The 26811-nt window shown below is 42.9% G+C and overlaps 1 protein-coding gene across 1 annotated transcript; it reads right to left on the reverse strand.

Moving 5' to 3' along the window:
• Window positions 1–2011: 2011 nt before the first annotated feature.
• On the reverse strand, window positions 2012–25393 carry LOC125716659 (prolactin receptor-like). Its single transcript, XM_048989229.1, has 9 exons — window positions 25130–25393; window positions 16417–16525; window positions 15940–16072; window positions 13460–13629; window positions 9653–9816; window positions 8829–8970; window positions 8364–8460; window positions 7229–7298; window positions 2012–6959 (listed from the first exon to the last, which is right to left on the reverse strand). The coding sequence occupies exons 2-9, from the start codon at window positions 16511–16513 to the stop codon at window positions 6084–6086; spliced, it is 1749 nt and encodes a 582-aa protein (XP_048845186.1). The 5' UTR covers window positions 16514–16525; window positions 25130–25393; the 3' UTR covers window positions 2012–6083.
• Window positions 25394–26811: the final 1418 nt, after the last annotated feature.

Genomic DNA, 26811 nt, shown 5'->3' on the forward strand with positions numbered 1-26811 from the left:
AGCCCCTAAACTGCTGTCGTCTGATTCTGTTCCGTGAGTCGGAAGGACACGCCCCCTCACGACCCGTGTACCAATCAGCGCTCACGTTTTATTCTGCCCTACTTTTGAATTTTCGAATTGGTTTGGGCGACAGAGAAAATGCAAAAACGAAAGAGTTGAGCGGGTCGTTTCCACGTTTCCTGGCTCAATCGTAGTTGGTCGAAACCAGTATCTACTTGGTAGTATAAGGTTTGTATATGTGAGGAGTGTGCCTCATGGTAGATGAGCGTCATCGGGGCGCGATGGACTAGCCGAGGCCACCTGAGACGAAAAGCTGTTCGAGTAGGATGGGCTTCATATTGAATTCCATCAGACTAAGAGCCTATAAATGAATGCCTTTGTGTTTACGTATAAACGTATTGCCTAGGTGGCCGTCAGATTTAAACCCTACTTTACTTTTTATTGAACAATTTCCCATGTACAACAATATGAATTTGAAATTACTTCAAAAATTACAAGGATCAGGTGCATACCGAGAAAAAAACAAGACAACTCGAAACAGACACCACAGAAATAATATTAAGGCGCTAGGGATTCCTTTGTAAATTGTAATATTATGTTATACTAAACAGTTTCAATGCACTTTAATTTTTTTTTTATCAAGGGCTTTTGTGTAAGAAAAAAAACTCACCAAGAAACACACTACACTTAGCTTTTACTTTCAAATATTGGGATTTGTGAAAATAAATTTTTCCAAAAATATGGATATTATTGATCAGAAAGTCATCGTTGTTATTATCTATGACAAGGCCACAAGCAATGTCCTTTTAGGAAAAGTTTTAAGGATCTTTGGGTAAAGCCAATGACGTACATCAAGCCATGAAGCTTCATGATATTTACATTAGAAAAATTAATTGTCAATGGTTTCTGTACTCTGTACTGTAATATTATTGGTTTCAATTCCAAATCGCTTTCGTAACAAGTCTTTAAGCCGTACTTGCCATCCTAGGGGCCAAGATACCAGGAGCAGGTGTATGACGAAAGGTGTGCGTTGTAACTGTAGCCGTGGAAATAAACATCATTGTATTTTTATTTGTGTAACAGGTGTGGCACCGACCGGAAATTGAATTCGCGAAGCTCGCAGCATAATTACCTGACCTTTCCTAAGTGGATATTCACCCTGTCCCACAACTTCCAAATGTGACGTAACTACCGCAGTGAGCTCTTTTACGCGTAAAGAGCAGAGCTGAAAATAATTTGTGAACTTGTTAAATATTAAAGTACTGAGCGCAAAAATCAGTGTTACCCGACTCTCTGGATCCAGGTTGGCCGTGTTCCTGCTTACGTGAAAATCCTGAGGTACTTTAACATAAACAAAGAGCATGAATCTTGCTGGATATATAGTAGATATTGAGCAACATAACGTTTGCTCTACCGTATTCTTAAGAGGTTAAGCTTTACTTTAGACATCTCATGAAGTACATTATTTTTCCCATATTAAGAAGGGTAGCCGCATAGTTTTACATTTCTTGTGAGGTTTTGTCTGTTCTGTAGTGTAACGTTCGTGATAGGCTATAGCTCATTCAGTTCTTTAAGTGAATGGCGTCTCATTTTTGTTTTTCTTGTGCAAACAACTAAATTCGGTGATAATCTACAATTAATAGTATAGTAAATAATTAAATATATTATAATCTACAATAGATTGATTGGGTTTGAAGTTCCTTAGTGGAAAATTAGAGAAATGAGGCCATCTAGTGGTGTAGTCTTAAACCACCTGATTCAGGAGGGGCGTAATCAGTATTTTTGCCATCCTGAAATCTTTTTTTTTTTAATCCAATCAGCTGTACTTCCTTCACCTAAAAAAACCTTTAAAATATGCTGATATGCAGTCTGACAGTTATCCCACCTAAGAACCATTACCATTCTGTTACTTTTGCTAGTGATGTTAAAAGAGGGATGCCAAAATGTTTTGACATTTTTTTCCACCTTTTTTTTCCACAAATGTACACGGTACACAAAGACACGCGGCAAGGTGACATATAAACAGGAAGTATTTTATTGCATGTGTTGTACTGCTGATCTAGTACAGGAGCAAAACTCAGACATGGTGTAAGGGAACTCAAATCATTAGTCACTATTTTCCATTAATTTTTAAATAAATGGCAAGTGTGCAGCAGACACTCTTACAAAAAGGGGTTGATAGAGTAGGACACAGAAAAGTAACAGTATTAAAGTGGGACAGGTTTCGATTGAGCAATACTTCATTTTTAATAATGTAGTACATTGGTTTTCAGTATACTATTGTACACGAAACAATGTTAAGAAGCATTAAAGTATAGCGGTTACATTATTGACTTCAAAAAAAAAACAACTCTACTGCAAGGTGAGATCCAAAATGGAGGTCTTGTGTCAGAATGGTTATTTATTATTTATTTTTTAAAAAATTAACAAAATGTGAGGAGTGTATTTATAAATTGTGACAACACTCAACAGTCAGCTTAGACATTTAATATAAAAACAGATTTAAATATAAATCTATTTATTAAAGTGCTGTTTAACTATAAAAAAATCATTTAAGTTATTTTGGCTGATCCTCTTCATAAGTGCATCCAGTCATACAGGAAGGAAGGTGCAAAATACAAACTGCTCAAAACAGAAATTAAGAGATGTTTTTTTTTCTAAAGACTGTGTATTTAGAAACGGTATTTGGTGACAACATATAGACATACACAGCACAGATACAGTCACAGAGAAACAAAGAGACAGACTCCTCGGCCAACCTGGTGCCTAGAGCTGACTTCATGAAGCATGGGAACCTGGTTCATCCCTTCTGAAATATTCCACGACATTGCATTTGTCAGTGCGGACGCATTTCCTGCACTGTCGAGAAAAGGCAGTTTTCACAGGACAGATTAAATCAGGGCATGGAATGAAAACAAAGTCTGCCAGGAATGGAGCTTGACACTCCTGCTTTATGGAACCTATACCTATGTCATGTTTTTTATAGCCGTGTTTTAAAATGAGGAACTCAAAGTGATGCCTTTCCAGCTTTTCATGGTCCTTGTCAAAAACACCACGCTGGTCGAGTAAGTCGTACCGTTTGGAGCATTTTAACAGAAAGTTAATCCGACAGAAGTCATACAGTGTTTAACATTAACCAGTCCTTCCAGCCAAGGCCATTCAGCGCGTCAGCAAAGCACGGCAACATTAAGAATACAGCAGCTAACTGGTCAAACTGCATCGAGCACCTAGATTCTCCGTGATTTTTGATCTAAACTAACAGAAGACAGAACAAGTGCTAACTGGCAAATGTTGCTGCTGAGTTTAGCATTAACACAGCTCGTTTTCCGTTTGATTTTTTTTTAAAAATGAAATATGACGTCATACCCTGGAGACCAGCGACGAGCTCGTGATGTATTTCTGCAGGTCATTAGATGAACTAACTGGGCTTGTTGACAGAGTTTCATCCCTCAATGGAGTCAATCTTATGAAGTCTTGTTTGTCAGTTTCAGCTACAAATATGGTAGCAACCAAGATTAACCTTACAAATGCATCGTAAGAAATCTGATAAATAGATGTGCACACAAATGTGGTTAAACATAAACAGTCACCAGAAGTGGATAGTTCAGGTCTAGAAAGTACAAATCCAGGCCGCAATTTTGTTTCAACCAACCACTGAAGTTGTCCACCGTTGTGATTTTTTTATGCTTAACTGGTTGGTTTAAGCAAAATCTTGGTCTGGATTTTTACTTTCTGAACCTGATTTATCCACCTCTGCTAGTCCCTATACCACATGTTGTCAAATGCCCAGGTTGCTCCGAAGCTGGGTTCTTGGTTTAATTTTTAAGCATGGTTGCTGCATGGTCAGACATAGTTTTACAGTTTGCAGGAAAATCCACAGAAAATATTTCTTTACATGAAATATAATATCATTCAACAGTATTTACCATACAGGACGTATACCCTCATTTAGTTCTATGGTCTTATATATCCGAGCATAAATAAATGTCATTTCCTCTCCAACTTTTAAAATGAAACAAATTTCAGATAACGGACAAACATGTGACACGTTTCACTATGCCATTGTTTATTCATAGAAAAGCAACCCAAAATGCGGAAGCCAAATGGGGAACCGTATGTGCACCCTTTCTACTGCTGTAGCACTTAAGAAGTTAATCAGCAGCCACTGCTAATCAAATGTATTGGAACAGATGATCATCAGGATGTGTGACCGTCTCTAACAAAGAAGAACTTTTGGCAGTTTGGTCTATGGAGCGAGGCAGTGTTTCCAACGATGCCAGGAATCTATAACTGATTGGGTAAAAAAATTAAAAACCAAAGTTTTAAAATGGCTAAGTCCAGACGTCAACCACACTGAGATGTTTGGTAGGACCTTACCCTCAAATGTCAATGAGTATAAATAATCAAAAGCAGCCAACATAATGGTCCAAACCAACATTTCTCAGAAACAAATAACTTTAGGACCCTGGGAAGAACTAGATTATTTTTTATTCTGAGATATTGGGCCAATACCTTCTTTAATTTACTCCCTAATGTCACAAATTGTTGGCTTATGAATGGCCAAGTTGATAGCAAATAAAATAGACTTTACAAACAATATTAGTTATTTATAAAGTCAGCCTTATTAATGTGTAGATTTGAATAGGTAACATTGGGTATATTCAAGCATGATGTTAATAGCATGAAACATGAAAATGAAGATTTATGAATATTTATGAAAGTGGCCATTGGGCAATTCCGACTGCATTTCAAAATAATTATTTTACATATTTTAATCAATATAGTTTCAACTTAGTTATTCTTAGGAAAATAGGTGATATTTTGTTCATATGTATAAGTGTACAACAGCTACAGATTTGCAATACCAGGCTGTTATAGAGTGAAGCCTCTGGCCGATCGCAATCAGTAATTATTAAACTAACTACTTGGGAGAACTGAAAACATGGCCTGGATTTGGAATTCAGGTCCAGATTTGAAGAGTCCTGCTATATTTCAATTTCTTTTTCCTAGTGTTTAATTATGCATTTTGGAGAGGTGATTGGTCTGGTGATCTGTATCTCTGGCGTGACTGACACTGGAGCTATGAATAATGTTTTCTTGTGCTCTACAGGTAAAAAACAAACATATATCCTACATCATGCTGCTTAGATGATGCCAAACAAAGGTAATAGGACCAGACTTCCTGTTTCACACTGTACAAATGCTCTACTGTACTTTGGAAATAGTGTATAGGATGTAAATACCTCGCTGTACACGATAAGTCGTACGATAGCTTTAGTGTAGTGTGGTATTCCCACGGAATTCGAAAGCTGCTGAAACATCAGTGTGGCACCTAGAAAATATGCGGTAGCGTGAGTGCGACTTGCCACCGACAAGTCGACGCGTGCAACCCCAAGGGAAAACAAATTCCTGCAATGCTAACAAACACGCCCCATGTTTTAGCGATTAGCGGGATTTTGAGTTTGCAGGCTGTAAGCCTGGGTTCACAAACATTACCCAATTAACCTTGGCGCCCATGTGTATAATGCTAGAGCTGAATGATGGTGCACATTTCCCAACGTTTGACCAGAAAGTCCTCAGAGGAGTTCCAGTGAGTCGAAAGGATATAGTGGTTAGAGCTTGACATCAAACAATTATAATATAATAAAATATAATTAATTCTCTCTCATTTTTCTCTCTTATGTACACATTCCACCAAAAAAAGCATGCATCAGAAAAGCATTTATGCTTATAAAAAAGTGAAATCCACCCCAATCATGTGAACCACTTTGGTTCATTCTTTGCTGCTGTCCAAGCCACAGATTGAGATGTTGCTGTTTTAGGATGTGATGAAGGACAAAAACACCTGTGTCTGTTCCAGCAGAGAGAGGTGAGAGTAATATGTTGGCCTTTCTAATCAAATAAATGTTCTACAGAGATCTCGAGAAGTGCAAAAACATACAGGGAAATCCTGAAAGGACACACATGACAGAGGTATGGATAAATGCTCCCCATTGAACCTTTTCTCAAAAGGGTTGTATCAATTTGCAGTTTATTCATTTTGATTGGCTTTTGCAGGGCCCTGAGACAGCTAACTGCAGCAGTCAGTAAGGTGCCAGCATGCTACCTGTATCCACATAGCCGTTTAGTCCCTGCTGGAGGGTTGGTTTAGCTGGCTGCTGCTGGGCACGGCCCTCAACCGTTCCCTCCATGGCACTACAACTGGGGCCCGCCAATGTCGATCCCCTCTCCAGCAGGAGGAGGTGATCGTTAATGACTTCGCTCACTTTGCTGTATTCCTGCCCCCTGAGCCCCACCTGCCAAAGGTCCCCAATGTCCTCCTTTGCTTTGGGTCTCAGTACCAGTCTGTCCTCCTGGTTTACATTCTGAACCTCTACATACTCAGTGGGCTTCAAGGCTGAAGGAGAGACGTCCGGCCTCTGAGCAGTACCGCGATTTCCGCTGTGGCCTGTCTCACCCTGAGTATAGTTACTATCAACGGGAGAGTTGCAAGGGAAGACCCCAGCTGGGGTGACTTGGCGATCTTGCTGAGTGGCAGGGGGCAGCCCCTTTATTAGAACCTCAGCAACATAAAGGGTCTCCTGGACACACGAAGGCCGTAAGGAAGAGGAAGAGGAGATAATATTGGCCTTCCCATCAGGCTTAGGGGCTTGACTGCTGCTAGACGTCACCAGGGGGCCACCGAAGGCTTGCGTCTGTTTGACGCTCCGTGTGGCGGATTCCTCACCGGTCTTCACCTGCAAAGTGTGATGGACACTAGGGCCCTGCCCAGAATCGGCAAAGGGGGCGGGGCTCCAGTCTCTTTGCTGCTCCTTGGCTTCGGGCAGGGGTGTGGCTGCAGGGTCCTGCTGTAAGCTTTCAGACACCTCCAGGTACTCCACTAACAGGTCCTCGCCGTCCGACGTCGGAGGGAATCCTTGGCCGATCAAGACACTGAAGATCTCCTCTGACTTCCCCTTCTGTGGGCCAAAGAATGCAGCATAACAGATGGGCACCAAGGGGGGGAACAAGTCCAGATATCTGCATCTAGCTGCAGCTCAGCTGCTCTGAGTGCTTAGGGTATTACGTTAGACAGTAATTTCCATCATTAGAACCATAACACTAAATCATCAAGTCATTTATGTTCTGGAACAGAGTAAGAAAAACACGAAATGATACAGAACTGAAACATACTGTCCCGTTGTATTGCTTTTAAATTCCTGACAGAGAACGGGACCCAGTCATTTACCTTGAGAAGATGGCTGTCAAAGCCTTTAATTTTCGGTCCTGGCACCGGAGGCAACAAAAAGTGTTTCACACTTGAAAACAGGAAAAAGTCATTAGTGTTACTTTGATCCATACTCCTCCCATAAGCACTAATTCAGTACAGGGTTTTGGGGGGGGGGGGGGGGCTATGCGCTTTCATAGGAAACACAAGGTACAAGTGGGGGGACAAACTAACATACACACAATATGGGCAATGTCCGGTTTTTTAACTGCATGCTTTTGGACTGTGGGATGATATGGTCCCCAAAATGTAATATAAACATAACCCACACACACACAAAGTCCATCCATTCATTTTCCAAACCGCTTACTGGGTCACAGGGGGTCCAGAGCCTATCCCAGAAGCAATGGGAGTGAGGCCAACCCAGGTTGGGGGGGCAGCCCATCGCAGGGCACACTCACACACCATTCACTCACACACCATTCACTCTCACACGCACACCTACGGGCAATTTAGTAACTCCAATTAGCCTCAGCATGTTTTTGGACTGTGGGGGGAAACTGGAGTACCCGGAGGGAACCCCACGACGACATGAGGAGAACATGCAAACTCCGCACACATGTGACCCAGGCGGAGACTCGAACCCGGGTCTCAGAGGTGTGAGGCAACAGTGCTAACCACTGCACTACAATGCCGCCCCACACACAAAGTTCATATATGAAAATCTTTATGGGGACTCTCCATTCATTTATATGGGCATGACCCTAATCCCTACCATGACGACCTTGACCCCAACCCAATCCTAACCTTAACCATAAGTAATCAAAGAAAAAACAAAACTTTTGATTTCGAAATAACAGGTTTATTACATTGTGAGGAAATCTGGTGTTCACAGTGTAATGATTACAAATAATGCGCACACACACAAACACACACACACACAAAGACTGAGGGACAGGATGTTAGAGGGGTAGGCCCACAGAACAGCGGTATGTACAGTACTAAGAGTGATCAGAGTGCCTTACAAACTGAGAAGGGCCATTTCATCATCGTCTTATTTCTACAGCAATAACCTACACCTTCAGCGTTTATATTAAATATGTGTGCAGTTTACCGCCAAAAGAAGCACATGTTCTGACCGGGAGACATGTCATACCTGCTTTTCTTAAGGACAAGTGCCCACGCGAGGATCAGCAAGATGAAGGAAGTGAAAACAGCCAGGAGAATCCACATGGACTTTTCCCTGGGGATATCTTCACAAAAACAACACAACCCATTTAGATATTGCTCATCCACGACGGCAGTATTTCCCAATCGGTTCCTCAGGGACCCGCAGATGGTGCATATTGTTGCTCCCTCCCTGCTTCCTAAAATGTGCACTGGCACGGGTGCGATGGAACAGATCCCAAAAGCACAGGGTATTGAGCAGGGGACACCCCGGACAGAATGCCTGTCCATCACAGGGTACTGAGCAGGGGACACCCCGGACGGAATGCCTGTCCATCACAGGGCACTGAGCAGGGGACACCCCGGACGGAATGCCTGTCCATCACAGGGCACTGAGCAGGGGACACTGCCTCAGGATGACGGGTTTATGCCCAAACAGTCTTAACAAACTTACAGTCGGGCACTTTCATGAAAGCCGGGGCACTCCACTCGCTCCAGTATCCATGGTCAGGCTTGCAGTGCACCTTCACCACGTACACCTCCCCGGGTACGGGCCTGAAGATTCGGAAGTGCTTCTGTTGGCCTGCAAAGTGAAGCTGCAGAGGCACAGACAGGGGGCCTTCAGGGATTTGGTGGGTGATGGGGCTGCTTTTGTGTACTATGAATGACACAATCTTACCAATGGCCAAGTCACCCATTGTACACAAATACTGTACACCGTGCATATCCTGAATCCGCACTCTTTCTCCATGTATGAGCACATGATTCTGTTCCCATAGCAGGACACTTATCCTAAAGTTACACAGCGCAAATGTGTGCTTTCTCTCACAGGAGTTACCATCAAGATAGTACATGCCTACTCCATAGTTGAAAGTCACCTTAAACTCTTATGGCCTAGTATAACCCTGGTGAGCAGTCCAATCATAAGAACAGTCATCATGGTCTAGCAGGCCCCAGAAGGACAGTCCTATCGTAAGAACAGTCATCATGGTCTAGCAGGCCCCAGAAGGACAGTCCCATCGTAACAACAGTCATCATGGTCTAGCAGGCCCCAGAAGGACAGTCCCATCGTAAGAACAGTCATCATGGTCTAGCAGGCCCCAGAAGGATAGTCCCATCGTAAGAACAGTCATCATGGTCTAGCAGGCCCCAGAAGGATAGTCCCATTGTAAGAACAGTCATCATGGTCTAGCAGGCCCCAGAAGGATAGTCCCATTGTAAGAACAGTCATCATGGTCTAGCAGGCCCCAGAAGGACAGTTCAATCTTTAGCACGAACCTCCGACTTGTTGTCTTTCTCCCGCTTGACACACAGCTCGTAGCTGAGAGTGACCCAGCCGGAGCGGGTGTCCACCATGTGAGGTTTCTCCCATTTCACTTGCAGGTACGGGTTGTCACCATCTTCCAGAGTTACTGTCACGTTCTCTGGGTGGTGAGGCTGAACTGGAAAGAGAGAGGACACGAGAGTAAAGGGTTTCAGAAAGACTGAGCCTTCGCTTCCTGACTGTATGAATATTCATATTCAGTCTTCACAATGGTACAGATCACCGTAAATCAAATAGTTTCAAATCCCCATGAAATGATGTCATTCATTCTTTGGGGTAAAAATCATAGAAACTCACAAAACAAATTCACGTGCCGCATACGAACGTCTCAGACAAAGACGGAGCACATATACAATGGTGGGCCCCTCTAGGGATGCGGGAACTGGGGGCTCAGGGGTTTCTAACTTGGCCCTATTCATCCTCCCAATAAACAATCCTTTGTATATATTTTATTAAGTGTTGTCACCCTGAATTACAAACTGTCTGACGCCATTGCTCCCCTCCATAAGATTATAACGGAGCTGAAAAATTCCCATCAACGTTGTAGCCATTGTAATGTCGTAGCACAGCGCATTACTCCTGTTTTTATGGTGATGCTGGTGTAAACAAATCGACTGCGCTGCCAGCCGTACAAAAGAATAGCTCGTAGAATTATGTACAGTATATAATAATAATGATAAAAAAACAACTGTTACTGGTTTGTGTATTTATTATACTGTACTTTCTGTCAATATTTTAGATTAGGTAATATAGGGTTACGGAAGCCAGGGTTGTCAACTCCAACGCATCTGGCGTCTCACTCACGCTTTTAGACTCTCATGCTCACGTCAGAAATCTTACGGTGAATATGCATTATTCCAATAAAAACCGAAAATTAGCTACATCAAAAGCGCTGAGGTAGCTCGCAAATTTTACAGACTATTTACAAGGTAATAAATGTCTTACATACATGTAAATGCATGCGCTTGCTTGCTCACACCAGCCAGCTGACTAACGTTGGCAGCCCTGATGTAGCACAACCCTGATGTATGTCCGCACAACGACAAAATCGTCTAACCATGCATTTCTCAGAACTTATCCCTCATGTTAAGTTACAGATGACTGTACACATTTGAATCTGAGTTTCAACACAGAGTTATACTCATTTAAAATGTTACCTTTAGGCTACGTTCACAGTACATGCCTCATTGTCCAATTCCGATTTTTTTGATTTGCTTATCTTGACGGTTCACATTCATTAATACAAGTGACCTGTATTTAACTGTAATGTAAACGCGTCTGTTCTCTGAAACAGGTTGCATGTGCACATTTATCGTTTTTGCGATCATCTGCATCACCAAAAAAAAAAACATATATTCTGAATATAGACAGAAAAAAAAGATGAATTCTGATCTGACTGCTCACATTCATGTCTCGTTGCCACAAATTCTATACCACATATGAAAGTGATTTGAATTAATCTGGTTTGAAAAGATTGTATTTGTGTCTACACAGCCCTGAAAAAAATCAGATCCAAGTCACATTCAGGCAAAAAAAGCCAATTTGAGTTACTTCAGCTTGATAGTGTAAACATACAAGCCTTAGAACAAATATTTAAGCCTTGATCTTAATTGCTGATTAGTCTAATTGTCAGACTAATTAGTCTAATTGTCTATAAGACTAATTGTCATGCAAAGTTGTCCTCAGTCTGTAAGCCTGCATTATTCTACATATTAGTATGTTTACATATTTCAAATAAAATATAATTTTTAAAAAAGCACAAAATGAAATTGAACGATGACTCCATAGAACAACTATAAAAATATGTTTGGCAATGTGCCTGGGGAGTCTGACAAGCTCAGACATTTCCCGCCCTTGAATAATAGTGAAACATGAGATATGAAGCACAACATCACTGAAGCAACACCATGAAAAAGCAGATCAACTGCTCTTCATTGCGGGTGTCCTGCTGGTGTCTGACGGCAGGTCAAGGTTCGCCTTTCGCTCACAGTCACTGATACCCTCATCTCACTGCTCCTGACAGCAGGTGGGGGAACTTATCCTGCCACTTGACCTGCATTAAATTTCTTTCTTTCTTGAGCTGACTATGAAATATGACTGTGAAGATGAGAGTCCAGCTCAAAAGTCAAACACGAACATGATTAGCAAACTGTCTAACTTATCTGATTCTTAAGTTCTGGGAAATTTCGGCAAGGTGGGAAGGCCGAGTGGTGGGGGGGGGGGGGGGGGGGCAGGGGAGTTGCTTTAGGTTGGTCAGCTGTAGGAGGCACAGAGATAACAGACAACCTACAGCACCCACTGAGAGGCTTTTACATCAATGCTATCGTCCTCTGACTATTCCCAAGGTTGACAGATAGACAGAGAGATCGACAAATAAATGTTGCAATTTAACTCATGAATGAACTCCCTTGTTTTCATGCATACATCTTCTGTAACCGCTAACCATATTCAGGGACGTGGGGGGTCCAGAGCTTATCACAGAGACTACAGGCACAAAGCAGGGAACGCACCACGTCCAACGCACCTTTCACTCACACAGGCACACCCATGGGCAGATTGGTAACTCCAATTAACCTCTGCACACTGGAGTACCCAGAAGAAACCCCACAATGACATTGGGAAAACATGCAAACTCCACGCACATGGAGCCAGGAAAACGACTCAAACCCTGGTCCCACAGGTGCGAGGCAACAGTGCTAACCACCGTGCCACCACATCTTGCCTTTCCAAGTCATAGTATTGTTAATAAGCTGAGCTCATTTTATACTTACAAGTCATACAGTAGCTTGAACAAAAGCTGTTGATCAGTTGATAAACTATACATAATATGGACACATGTAATGATCAGTACCAGCAGATCTTATTTCAATAGAGTTAATGACTATGAGCATTTCTAAGTTATTCATAAAACAAACAAAATGACGTGACGACTCCGTGAGACCATCCCATGTGGCTCAGATTAGGAAGTTTTGTAACCAGATCTAGGCGTCACACCTCCAGACGAGAGACCCAACGTGTTTGTCCTCATTCTGCTTTTCTCGTCTGAATGGCTGCTTCACTGCACTCTGAAAGCTTTCCATCCCATGTTCTCCAGATTCTGCACCAACGTGCTATGTTCCAGTCTCCTGCTCCAGGTGAACTCAGGCTCACCAGGAACCATCTAGTCTGCCTACAGTCCCGTCTTTCAGGAGCAGTTAGGGTTTGCCAGTGAGGACACATGCTAAGCTGCAGACGACTACAGTGAAATTTCCACATAGTGGACTTCTTAGTGTGTGTTTGATCAAAGTAGCCTGGACCTTCTATATAATCCTCTCTGAATACACGTTTAACCATTTCACAGAAAACAATGCAAACAAAGTAACAAACAAAACCCAACCCAGACAAACCCAAACAAAAGAGTATAAAAAGAATAAAGGGATAGTAGTATTTCTATATCTTTACATACAGCATGAGACACAGCTGTTTCAATACTATAGGAGAAAGTGTGGTCTAAACACTTTTAATTTCTACATTTAAACAAAGGTTTAAAATTTCATGTCTTTCTACTAATTATGTATCTGTTTTAATAATACATTTTATAAATTTTACATTCTTTTTTACAATAAGTTAAATGGTTCCATGTTTTAAAAGTACAGAAATAAAAGAAGCATTATGCAATAGAACCCTGTAGTGAAGACCTGAGATTTGATCTAAGATATTTAAGTACCACGCCTAATAAGGTCATGTTGGGCATCCTGCGTAGGGCTGGGGGAGGGGCTCACCAATGTTCATCACGTCCACATCTATGGAGTCTGAGCTGGCGTTCCCCAGGGCGTTCCTGGCCACCACCGTGATGTTGTAGCTCACCCAGATTGATGTGTAGGTCTTGTTGAAGAAGCAGGAGTTTTCACCCGCTGTTTCATAGTCTGGGCACTCAAAGACCTTTTCAGAGCTTTGCAGGGGAGTAAGTGGGGGTGGGGTTTGGAGGAGCAGATGGGTTTGTTTGGGGTGTTAAAGATCTGGCTTGTGACAACAATGTTGTTTGCTTGAACAGGAGCCACATTGCTGCTACACCCATACAAAATATCAGGATGTGAACAGCTTCAGTAGGCATCAAACTGGTAACCCGCAAGTGCATGTTATCCCGCAAGAAAGCATCTGTAATATCTTAAAACAAATAAACTGAGGACCTAGCATTGACAAATGAGAAAATATCAGCTCATTACTAACACCTTCTTCACTCTTTCGACATTAAATACACAAACTACGGAATTACGCTGAAAGTGCAGAAGGGCCCTTCAAAAACACAGACATTTAAACAAGAGTGATTCCTGGCATGATCCTGTTGGCATCAAAAGGTTTCTCTAGATGGGAGCTGTGCAAGACAATATAAATGAAGGACTTCCCCGGCCTGGGGACAGAGTCCTCCTCAACAATGGGCGCGTGACTCATCGCGCCGGCTGCCACACAGGCCCTTCAACTCCATGTGTGCGGTGCTGCTGTTGTTCTGTCTTTTTACGTATCTACACCACTGGTCACCAGGTCTAGGATTCGAACCCACTGAGGCAGGGGTGTCAAATTATTTCAGTTAGCTGGACTTGTTGGACCCAACCAACCTTGGGGGTGGGGGGTGGCTGTCTACAAGGGGTGGCATATTAAGAATACTTTTCATAACTCTGTATGGGGCTTGAGCAGCTTTGAGTTTGGGGAGCGGGTTTATGGTTCCCTCCGTATAAGCGGATTGTGAAGATCGACTGGAGAAGTGTGACTCCCAGTATAATGCGTGAACAACGATATGTTGTGTGTGACGCGAGCAGAACCTCGGCTGGGGATCAGTTTCAGTGAGGAGTTTCCCATCCCAATGAGATTTATGCAATTAATCACTGTGTAATTGTTCACCAGGTAATGATGAATGACGAAGACAGGAACAGAGGCGAGATTTAATGTGGCATCTGTACCAGCGTTTTCAGGCTGGTTCTGTAGCTGTGACTATGTGTGTCCTCGCACCATCTCAATGGTGTTCTTACTTTATTCATATTTATTTAGTTAACTTTCGCGGCTGCGTCACCAATATTAAAAACGTACCTCCGTTTCCTCAGTCCTGCCAGTCATTCATTCATTTGATCTATTCTGAGTCGCGCTTGTAAACCCCAGACTCAGATCATTAAACTCAGTCAGCCATTGCATTCTTCAGCCTGTTGACTCTGATAGTGGCACCAAACATTACAATCTTTCAACCCCCCCTCCCCCAAGCGGAAACAAAAACAATCACAGGATTTTAAACTTTTTAAACTGTAATGGGGCATTTCTCAATTCCACATGTTCGTGCTCTAGAATCGCTTTTTGGGCCACATAAAAACATCCATTGATGTTGTTCTTCGTACGTTCATGCCTGAAATGGGGCTTTTGACAGGAGTTCCACACCTATGCACCGAGGGCTGAAGCCCACATGCCGTGTTTACTGTGTACATATGCATGTGCGGCACATGGAGGTGAGTGTGATCCTCATTTTAAGGTGTCACTCAGCCACGTGTGCTGGGCTCATGCTTCAGGGCTGCAGGGGGGAGGAACTCGCAGCTAGAAAACCAGCCAGTCCTGCAGTTTACACTGCACACAAAAACAGTGGAAGGGCTAACATATACCAGAAAAACTAATTAAACCAGTTCTGTGTGTGGCTGCAGAATTCACAGCTACTATGTTGATGTGAGTCAAACCCCCGGGTTAAGGTGATTAGGACTGAAGCAAAGAGGTGGAGTCTGAACTGTGTTTAGCCACTCATAGAGCAAATGTCTTCTATAAGACTATGTTAATAAACGCAAATCTTTGACTGGATAAAGGCTCAGGGAAAAAGCTACTGTGTTCAGCTGGTGAAAAAGTGAAATTCATGGCTTCTGACCAAGACAGACGACTGTGTTTTGAACATATTTGGTGAAGTAGGTCAACACATACTGGGGAATTTGACTGTGGTAGTCAGTGCTGACAGAAAGAAAGAAAGAAAGAAAGAAAGAAAGAAAGAAAGAAAGAAAGAAAGAAAGAAAGAAAGAAAGAAAGAAAGAAAGAAAGAAAATTCCTAAGTAGGGAGAAAAAACAACCTCTGGGGGTCCAAGGTCAACTGGCTATCCAACCCCCCCAGGCATGCTAACATTATGGAATAAAAATAAGTTAATAAATAAATGGGCTCGTTTTAATAGAAGCAAAGTGTAAAACTGGGGTCATGGTCACAGTTTCATTCACTGACAGTCCATTTTAAATGGGATCTCACTTCTCCGTGTTGTAGTACAGGGCATGCTGGGTAGGGAGGCCTCCTCTGGAGCCAGGCTCCCACCGGCATGTGAAGGTCTCCTTCTCCGGCGATCGACAGCCGATGAGCCGGGGCTTCCCTGGGGGGCCTACGCCTGGGGAGGAGGGAAAGAAGCAGCAGGTCACGGTTCTGTTTGGGCGGGTCGATGATGAAACAGAACTCTGCATGAAGAAACCCAGCTAGGATTTGCTCATGGCTAATAGAGCATGTAGGTGCAGGATTCATACTTAAGTCCTCAACAAGGGGATCCTCTATTAACTTTCTGTTATAGAATGACAAACAGAAGAACAGTAGAAGTTACGAAGAGAGCATGGGTGGTCCTGCTTTCCAGACCCATAACCAATAGCCTTTATTTCTGAATCAGTGACATTAGGCAATTTACTCATTAATAAGCGCTATGAAGTGGCAGGTGTGGCTGGAATCCTCACGGTTACTCACTGGCTCCCTCAGGCCGCCCGGACAGGAGCAGGAGGAGCAGGACGGATGTCAGCCTGCCGTAGGTCCGTCTCCACACCAACGCGGAGCCCTTCATCATGCTGGCTGGGCTCTGGGAAAGGATCCAATGTCACAGAAAGGGGGTGAATTCTGTGCCCTGACCGGGGGACCAGCTGACCCCGCTGTTTCCAGTGGAAACATAAATTTTCAAGGAAAACAGTGTCGTGATATATGTCAGCGAGAAGGCCCTCCACGCTCCTCAATCAGGGAAGTCAACCTAAATGCACCCAAGACAAATTAGGCTGCAATAAATCTCCTGCGACACATGCTCATACACGTTCCCACGCGCCTACCAGTATTTGCTGTACGCATTCTGCGTGTCCTGCCCTTTATGGCTACAGCCACGGCACTGCGACACCACGGAAAGCCAAGAGGAAAGATGTTGAGATGAGGCCCAATGGCAAAGACTAGCAACTTCCAAAACCTGGGCCCCCTTTGGCTTGTCCAGCGCCCGTAGCAGACTCTGCGCTCCAATCACTACAGCTGAGGTAACCATTATTGAGAAAAACGGAAAAATGCAGCACTTCAGAGGTGCTCCCAAGTACGCGAATGTGTCCACGAAGACAGGAGTTTGTAAGCACTGATCTGGGATCAGGCCAGCCTTGAAAGGGAAGTGGCAGTGAGGGGGGTGGGGAAGGTTACTTATTAGTGCGAGTATACTGGTTATGAAAGGCTTCTGTCGTTCCAGGTAAATGAACGACCTTCTTTTAAGGCTACAACAGCCTGCCTCTCTCTTATGCTCCTTCCTCCATGCCATCTTCTCTTCTCCAGAAATTTCTTGGGTCCTTTGGACAGATCTGAGGCTAAGCTCACAGCCTGCTCCCAGTGCTTGATTTGGAATCTGCTAACCACGCTCGCCTGGTTCTTCTGTGCTGATATTGGGTCCATTAAGGGGTATAGAGCATCACCCATCCTGTGGTGTCACACGCAGTGCCACAGTATCACTGATAGCGGAAGACGGCAAAGACAGAGAAGCAGGTGGACGTGAGCAATAGTGAGGTCTCACACTATAGGAGATTAAAGCATTTCGAGTGGTCATTGTAAAAGCCCATCTGTTGGTTTTCCATGCTAATGCACTTCCTGGAAACAGCTGTCGGACCATTACCTTCCACTCTATTTAAAGGGCATTTAAATTGCTGAAATTACAAGGATGGAGTGTGCCACTGTTTACCTGTGAATTCAATTAGCCTCCTCCGTTTGGATGCACTGCCTGATACAACGGTCAAAGATTTATTTGCAGCTCAGATAATTCTGGAGAATGATAAACTACACACTAGCCAGGGGAAAAGCCAGAGATGAACGTGCTTTACTGTTACATCATCAACTTTCTTATTAGAACTTTTTCTCTCTGCTTGACTAGCCTAGTTCTGCAATTTCACTTTACCTGAAGAAATGGGGGAGTCCTCGATAGAGTATAGTTACTCATATGTCATCATATCAAACAAAACATTATAGCAAAAACCGACCAAAATAAACAGAGATTATTCCTAAACACCACAGACGTACACTGTGTGATGCATTTTTTTCCCCTTCTCATTTGTTGAGCCTATAGTCGAAAACACAATGAAAGGAAATAAGCCATCATTTCCCAGGAACACATGAGGGAGCAAAGGGCTAACCTCGAAACAGATACATTGTTTGTCCCAAATTCTAACAATAACCAATAATGCACGGGGCGGAATACTGTGTTTGTCGCAAACTTGTTTCGACGCCGCACACACTGCATACAGCAAACACTCATTCTGTTATATGTTGCAGAAATGCTTCAGGCATGGTGCGGCTCACCTCGCTTTGGTCTGTTGTTTTTATGTGGCCGGTCTTGATAAAACACACAGTCACAGCAGCGACCTTAGTGGTTTTCAATATATTACCATTCCCCAGACTCCCCCCCCCCACTCTCCCACTTGGGGAGGGACTGAGACAAAATTAAGGGGAGAAGGAAAAGCCACCAGGATGCATTTCTGTATATGCTTGATGAAATTTGGAATCATACTACCGGCATGTACAAGACTGCAGAAGGAAAGACGTTCAACCAGGGAGAACATCGACATTCCACACGGAAAGAGCAGAGGCTGGATTCAAATCCCAAAACAAGGAAATATGAGACAACTGCATTACCCACTGAGCCACCATGTTGCCCAACCAAATATGTATAAATACTGCAGAACTGCCAGTAGGCCCCGTGACTATTATAATTGCACCATCCTGCTTCAAGAGATTCAACATTCCCTTAGATCCTAGGAAAACGGACTAAAACTGTACAGAAACTCCCCTGTGGATATACTGGAAGGGATTCCGATGTAAAACATCTTAAATATTCATTTAAAAGAACAATTCATAAACATCATGTCATGCCCGGCTCGTCCGCTCCTCCTGTGTGCCACGCCCCCTAATTACCCACGTGTGATTTCCTGATCCTGCCCAGTCGTGTCTTGTTTCCTGCTGCCTTGTTCCGTGTATTTAAGTCCTGGTCTCCCCAGTTTGCTTTGTCTGTCATTGATGTTGTCAATGTCTGTTTCCCGACCTGCTCCCGTTTCCCCGATTAAACCCCCGTTTTCCCGTATCCCGCTTGTCAGCCTGCTCCTTCCGCACGATCGCCGCTCGGCTCGCGATCGCTGCCCTCGACCCGTGACACATCACATGGCTACTTAAGCCAACCTAATTAAAGATGATTTTATATACAGATGATTTTAGCTCCACAATATCAATCAGAGCACCTACTTAATTATCACTTTTATCCCAAGCACGGTACAATTCAGGGTCAGCTAATCCGCAGAGCAACTGGGATTAAGGGCCTTGTTCAAGGGACTAAAGGTGACATCATTTTGCCAATCACAGGATTGGAACCTACGACCTTCCGACTGTAGGCATAGACCCAGACAGCACTTTCTCTTCTGTCACTTCTGTTCATCCAGATCTAATCAGATTCAGGCGGGATTATGCTCAGTGCTATTATTCTCAGTATCTGCTCTCCATGAGAAGCGGTGATCTTTAGTGTCTTTAGACAATAAGAGTCCAGCTAAGGTAGTCACACTGCATAATACCAGCCTGCAAATGCTTACAGAGGAATGGTAACTTTGTCAGGGAGCGCGCATCGCGGGAAGCTGCTTGGCAACTGTAGACTGCGCACTCTCAGCTCTGCACCCAACACAGTCCCTCTCCCCCCCACCCTCGTTTTATTGTCAGGGAAACCAGAGGCACCCCCTTGAAAAAAGTGCAAGAAGGACTTATCATGACCTTCTCTCCTCAACCTGTAAAATCTGTCGGTTCCACTCCGAATGAGACGACGTCAAAATTATGAGTAAATCACCATGACATCCTGACAGTCCAGTAACCTCCATTTCTACGATTGGGTCATGTAATTTCAGACTCTGCCCTCATCGAATTCTCTTATAGATAACAGGTCAATTCATCATGCAAAGCGTTCCTGTTAGATAAGCAGACAGCATATGCCTCGCGTCGCGTAGCTGCGTACAGTTTACAAAACCAGAGCATCTGGTCTGGCATAAATTACATAAATCAACAGTTACCTTCTTAACCCCGGTCAAGATCAAGAGGAAAGAAGGTTAAACCTTGTCTTGCTCAGTTAACCGTGAACAGGCACGTTGCTAGAGGGTGATCTGGGACTTTTGGGTCATTGCAACATGCCTGGGTGGACCAGTCATGCAGAATAGGTTCCTGATACAGGCTGGGCCAGTCCTGAGGACCGGTCCTCTCTGTACTTTTTAGCTAAAGGGGAGGACATAGTGGTCATAAACCTGAAGTCAACCCAGCAAAACACAGGTCACATGAGCCAGTATACTACTGGAATACCTGGCTCCAGGCGATCCCCATGAACAATATTATTGTTTGTGTTAATATACAACGGGAGGGTGTTACTTATAAGCCCATGGTGGGAATATGAAGGACCGTCCACTTCCACTTTAAAGTGGATGCAGGCTGTTTGGAGAGCTGGGGGAGGGAGAGGGTCGATTAATGGAAAGTTACTAAATAAACAGGCAGAGGAATGCAATAACTATTGAAGGCACTAAGCCAGAGGGAGACGGTCGTTACGAACAGCCTCCTCTGAGATTGCTGGCTTTGTACTTCACATCCAATAACACCAGAAGGTGGTAGGTTTGATCCTCAGCTCTGATTACCTCCAAAACATTTAAGCTGGTGCATGTCTTGGAATTCCAGGGCTGAACAAAGGGGATTAACCTCCAATTCACAAAGTTTATGCTGACCCTCTCCAATGACAAAAAAACAACAAAGATCTGCAATTACAGACACCAGAAGACAGACAAGAGGCCCAAGAGGTAAATTTTTTCCCAAAAAAAGTTCCCAATCCTGGGATAAACAAAAGCACTTTGGCAACCAACATCTTGCTAACTTAAGTGTTGCCCGCACCAGGAAAGTGATGTCCGCACCAGGAAAGTGTTGCCCGCACCAGGAAAGTGTTGCCCGCACCAGGAAAGTGTTGCTCGCACCAGGGAAGTGTTGCCCGCACCAGGTAAGTGTTGCCCGCACCAGGAAAGTGTTGCCCGCACCAGGAAAGTGTTGCCCGCACCAGGAAAGTGATGCCCGCACCAGGAAAGTGATGCCCGCACCAGGAAAGTGTTGCCCGCACCAGGTAAGTGTTGCCCGCACCAGGAAAGTGTTGCCCGCACCAGGAAAGTGTTGTCCACAGGGCAGGAAAATGAGCTCCACTGATGTTCACAATGCTGGCCGTATGATGGATCTGGTGGCCAATCTGCTGGTGCCCCACAATCCAATATTCCAAAGTCCCGATCATCCAACTCCAAACTTCCAGCTCCCTCACGCAGCACAGCTTAATTGAACTGTGCTGCACTGTAAGACATACATGTGACTCAGGACCCGTGGGACGACCAGGTTAAGGCCTCCAGCACTGAGTGCCATAAAATGGTGCCTCACCTGGGAAATCTGTAAACCACGTAAACAAGATTAACTCCATGGAGCTTCCCTGCAGCAACACGTGTCAAGCTGCATTGTGAAACAAAGCATTTAAAGAGCACCGTAAATTGATTTCGATAAGAATTGACTGATTTGCCTGCCAGTCGAATTAAATATAAAAAGCATTTTTATATGCATTTATATAATTTGCATGCTAGTAAGACACAAATCCATCTTCTCTCCAAGCAATGAAAGAACATGGGGACAAAGTACATCAACATCTCCCTGCCAAGTATTAGAGCCGGTCTGTTTATAGCGGCCTTGTTGGCAAACCAAGCACATGCCTACTCACTGAAACATCCAGTCAACCTGAGAGCAGGACACAATGATTAACCACCCTGTTGAGGATCACATGACTGAAGCCCTACAGGTGAGATCATTGACCATGCTGGAAAATTAGGTATAACTTCCTTACATTTCAATTAGTTTTCTTAAATTATGCTCCAACTCCTCAAAGGCTGTTTTACTCATAAGTGTTCACAGAAGCACTTTGTTATGTAATTTTGTTGTTGCAACTCCTGCTTGGAGATAGACAAGAGCTTTCTTTCAAGTCTGAAACAAGGAGGATGCCGTAATTGTTCCTTGTGACAGGAATCCCATGCAAAACAAGGAGAACATAAAACAAACATTCCATACAATATATCTGGAATTACTAGAACAGCCATCTAGTTTTCGACCTGCGGACAGCCTTTGTGAGCCGTGGGGAGGCTGTTTGACTGTTCTGTACATTAAATTATCTAAAGATAGAGCGTCTATGGTCAGGATGCGTCGTATGTCTCGCATTTACAGTAGTGGTTTTGCAGCATGACCATTAAAAGATTATAATTGTAGCTTAGAAAGTGAACAAAGGCGTCTAAGGATGACAAACATGCTACGATCTTAATGCTAATTAGTATTAGAGCTTCGTATTCAGTGATGAGCGTTTAACGCTGGTGTTTCTTTTTAAGAATATCTGCTTGAAAATGTATTTAAAACTATTTCATTTTTTAAATAAAAAAATGAAAAACTGAAAGTTAATTATAGTTGTCAGCATATTAGTAGCTGCTTCTGCCATTTCTGAATATCTTTTTGAGAATAAGAGGCAAATATGATTGTACAGCTTTCGTGTTAATGAAGCTTCCATTTAGCCATATCGGCACGTGATAATAACGTGCTATAAATAAAAGTGTTCAAGCAATACGCAAGAATATGGTGACGAGATCAACTTGGCCTCTCCGACCTTCATCCTAGGAAGCCACAGATAACTACCATCACACAGCCCTCAAAATTATAACCATAACAATCATGTCTTTGGCATAAGGAATACAGAAGAACATTGATATGGAATATTTACACACTTGCTCACAAGAGCACAGGACAGAAAAATATCAACCCGCACATGGAATCAAGACCTCACACACAAACATTTACCGACGCGGCACAGTAAATATGCCGGTTTAAAAGACAAATCCATGGGCTTCTGCAGCTAATGGTTGTAGATTAATGGAATCCTCTTCAGACTTTAAACAGGTAAGTGAATGACACTGGTGATACCGCGGAGATCGTAAAGCGATTGTGAAAGCCTATGAAATTCCAGTGATGATAATCTCCACCAAATAGCACCTGTCACAAGAAATGTTTAACCAGAACTTGCCAGGCAACACAACTATACCTTAAACAGAGGGCCGATCATAAGCGCTGGCAGACTTCAATCCAAAATAAGACAAAGTCAAATATTTTGTCACTTGGGAGACAGTGAGTAAATACCTATTCAACTGGCTTACCTTTCAAAAGGTCACAGGGCCAAAGCTCTCGGGGGCCAGGAATACCATGTTTAACTCACAGGAAAAGTGAACTCATGTCACCTTTCCTCACAGTGCCCTTGTATAAATCTCACCTTCGAATTATTCCTTATATATTTTGCGAAACATCTAGTAAATGTTTATCACATGGGTCAAAGGTCGTGATAAATCAAGCCAATTAGCAGTGCTTTTCAAAATTTTCCCTATTAACTAAATTAGCATCAAATATTATCAGGCTGCGCATTTAATATTGTGGAACTACAATAACACTTAAGAGTACCAGACTTGAAAATAATGAACTAGCCTAATTATCTGATTAGCTGGAGATTGTGTAGGGAAGACCAGGAACAGTGATATGACTGTTGTGTGTTTCCTCAGCAGGATGCTTTCATGGGACCTTCATCACACACCGCCTGCAGCTTCCCGATCGCACTTGCATTACTAGCTACACTATTACTACTAACTCAGTGACTTGATGCGATAAAGGGTGTGTGTGCTCTTCTTGTTTACTGTGCTGTATGTCTGCCGTACAACAAGGAAACGGCCTCTCCCATAAGCTACCTCGCAAACACCCAGATTTCTAAAAATGAGCCTTATGCTGCAATTACGTCTATGTCACCTGTCTCACGGGGCGGCTGGTTTTTGTTATGAGACACTTCAACACGGAGAACAGGGACAAATGATCCCGCCGAATGGAAACGCATAAACTTTTAATAACGTAGTACATAAGGTTTACAGGATGAACCTTTATCTTCAGTCGATTGAAATACGTCCTTATCTCAGACATTCAATAAAAGGGTTGAAGTCCCTTTTCGAGTCAGATTTACTAGATGTCTGAGTATTGCACTTTCGGATTACTACTAACACCGTCCATGGGAACAATACCATTCAACTAGAATGTCCACATTCTTTCCATCTACTGGTCGAGTCGCAAACGATCGGCAACCAGGATAACCTGCAGTAAATGTAGAGCAGATTTCACCGGGAGGACTGCATGCGACTGTTGTCTGAGTCTCTACGATCGCTTACGATGCCTTATCTAGCCTTTTTCGTAATAAAATTTAGCAGCGTTTATAATGGAATAAGAAAAAAAAACATGTACTTAACTAAAGGATCTTACAGATTTTAAGGAAACACAGTGCCAAACATTTACACCTAATGTACTTTCGCTTTACAAGACTCAAAGCAAAAAGTTGAAATACAGGGCAGGGCGCTTTCGGCACTCAGAGCTTCAAGAAAAGTTCACGGAAAAGGAGACAAACACACAGAATTGCTTATGAACGATACTCCCAGCAGTCAGATCAATAAATTACAGGGGGGGGGGGGAAGCATTTGTGAGAACTACGATCATCTGCATCGCTTACAACATGTGACAATTAACTGAACCTTAACAATACGTATAGTAGTGACTGCGAAGAAACGTACATTTAAAATTAAAATGTAGTCATGAATAGAGTAGGCATACTTTAACTACCAAGCATTTTCCTCAAGGGTTATTTACGCTAACAACACTAAAGAATATAACTAGGAAACTATGCAGCGTGTCTTGTTTTTTAAGCATAATTATCTTAATAATACAATTATGAATACAGGTATTTATAATTGTTTGATAGTTGAATACAATCACCCTAAAACCATTACCAATGCATAATTTACAAATCGGACAAAAACTTATAAAAATGCTCCCTTTGGAAAAATTATTAAAACTTATACAGTAGTATACATATATTCTACATACGTTCATTTACAAGATATTGAGAAGAGGCAGATGTCCAAACTGAAAAAATAGAAATAATATAGTTGCACTTTTTCTTAATAATAGTTATATTTTACAAACAATGCACGTTGATATATTGCTTGCTTACATTACGGATGAATAGGAAATAAATGATATCATGTAAGACAGGGACTGACACTCTCACCTGTGTTGCATAAGGTGCAAACCGAACCGTCCTCTACGAAAGTAATTAAAATGAGTTTTTCATTGCCTAAAACGAGCCATAATTATCGCTGCAGGTCGCAGACAGATAATCCCTGTGGACAGTACTGTGAGACCCCGTCAGGCCGAGCGTAGGTGTATCGATCGTGTCTCCTGTCTGGGCTAGTCGTGGCAGCCCAAGATCCGACCCAAGCCGTCTGCGCTGCAACCACAGACTGTCGCAGATCTCAACCCCCCCAGTGGGATCACCTGTGTTGGCGTCTTACGCGGGCGTGGCATTCTATGGGAACCCAGCTGGCTCAAAATATTGCCGATTCCACGCTAATACAGGACCGAGCGAGCTCTCCACAGCCTTCCAAGTCAAGGTTCCTTCGCAATAATTTACGATTTCTCCAGTCAACGTGGGATTCAAGGATTTTATTTGTCACACGGAAGGTATACAGTCAGACTATAACCTACAGTGAAATGCAAGGTGGTATACTCCGTCATAATACATGGTAAAAGCAAAATAAGGACATTAACGATATGATAAAGATGCTATAAATTAGGGAAATTATAGTACAAAAATAGCACAAATGTGCAGCAGATCAACGAAGTTCACACTGGTAAATAATTCATTAAGTTTAAGTTATTTAATTATCTCTACTGAAATAATAATGAATAGATTATTCTTATTTTTCCAAACATTTTGACTTCTTTAGTATATAAACTGGGCTGAAGATGTGAGGCTACGCTCTGAGCACGCAGAAAGCGTTACCACAATGGGTAAACTGTCCTGGGTGCTAATATTAATAATATCAATAATAATAATCGATTATACTGCACTGCCTCGTGCCCCTTGCTTCCGGGATAGGCTCTGGACCCCCCACGACCCAGTAGGATAAGCGGTTTGGAAAATGGATGGATGGATGGATGGATGGATGGATGGATGGATTATATTGCAGTTACCGTCGCGGCAGGTTTTTCCCTCTTGAGCCCCCAACTTCGCCCTGTTTGCCTTTATTCCTATAAATATATATATATATTGTTGGCGGGTGTAACTGTATCGTTACACAGATTAATACTTGGGATCAGAGGATTATAAATTCAAGTTATACGTTGTTAATATCCCTGCGTGGGTTGATAATGTGACTCGGCAAAGGAATTAAACTGTACAATAATAGTAGGCGGACGTTATATAATAAAGAAACATATAAGCAAAGCAGAGAATTCATACAGCCGTCAACCAACTAACTTAGGTACAGGGGCTGCTAGGGGCTGCCAACTTGTCAGCTGGCTGGAGTGAGATTTTCAGGCGCACACGCATTTACATGTATGTAACAGTTTTATTACTTTGTAAATCTAAATAGTCTGTAGGGTTTGCAAACTACCCCAACGCTTTTAATGCAGCTAATTTTAGGTGTATAATGGAACTATATAGATTTGCTAGTCTGAAAGTGGGACTGTCCCGCCAGATGGTTGGCAACCCTGAGTTATACAAAACATCAGAAAAGGTATTGGAATAAATAACACCGATTAAGTGCAAAATACAAGAGAGCACTCAGAAGTTTTAGTTTTATTCAGTTTTAATGGAATGATCAACGAAGGAAAACAAATAGAAGAAGAAGAATCAGCGGTCCGATGAGGTAGATTCAGTTATTCCTGGAAAAAATGCGTCTATTTTTG

Source organism: Brienomyrus brachyistius, chromosome 2, assembly GCF_023856365.1.
Source record: "Brienomyrus brachyistius isolate T26 chromosome 2, BBRACH_0.4, whole genome shotgun sequence".
Taxonomy (NCBI): domain Eukaryota; kingdom Metazoa; phylum Chordata; class Actinopteri; order Osteoglossiformes; family Mormyridae; genus Brienomyrus; species Brienomyrus brachyistius.

Excerpts from the sequence above, each read along its gene's own strand:
- LOC125716659 (XM_048989229.1), bottom strand. The coding sequence starts at position 16,513 with ATGATGAAGGGCTCCGCGTTGGTGTGGAGACGGACCTACGGCAGGCTG. Across the intron at positions 13,630-15,939 it reads CTGTACTACAACACGGAGAA|CTCTGAAAAGGTCTTTGAGT; the intron begins GTGAGATCCCAT and ends TCCCCTGCAAAG. Across the intron at positions 7,299-8,363 it reads CTTGTCCTTAAGAAAAGCAG|TGTGAAACACTTTTTGTTGC; the intron begins GTATGACATGTC and ends CCTGTTTTCAAG.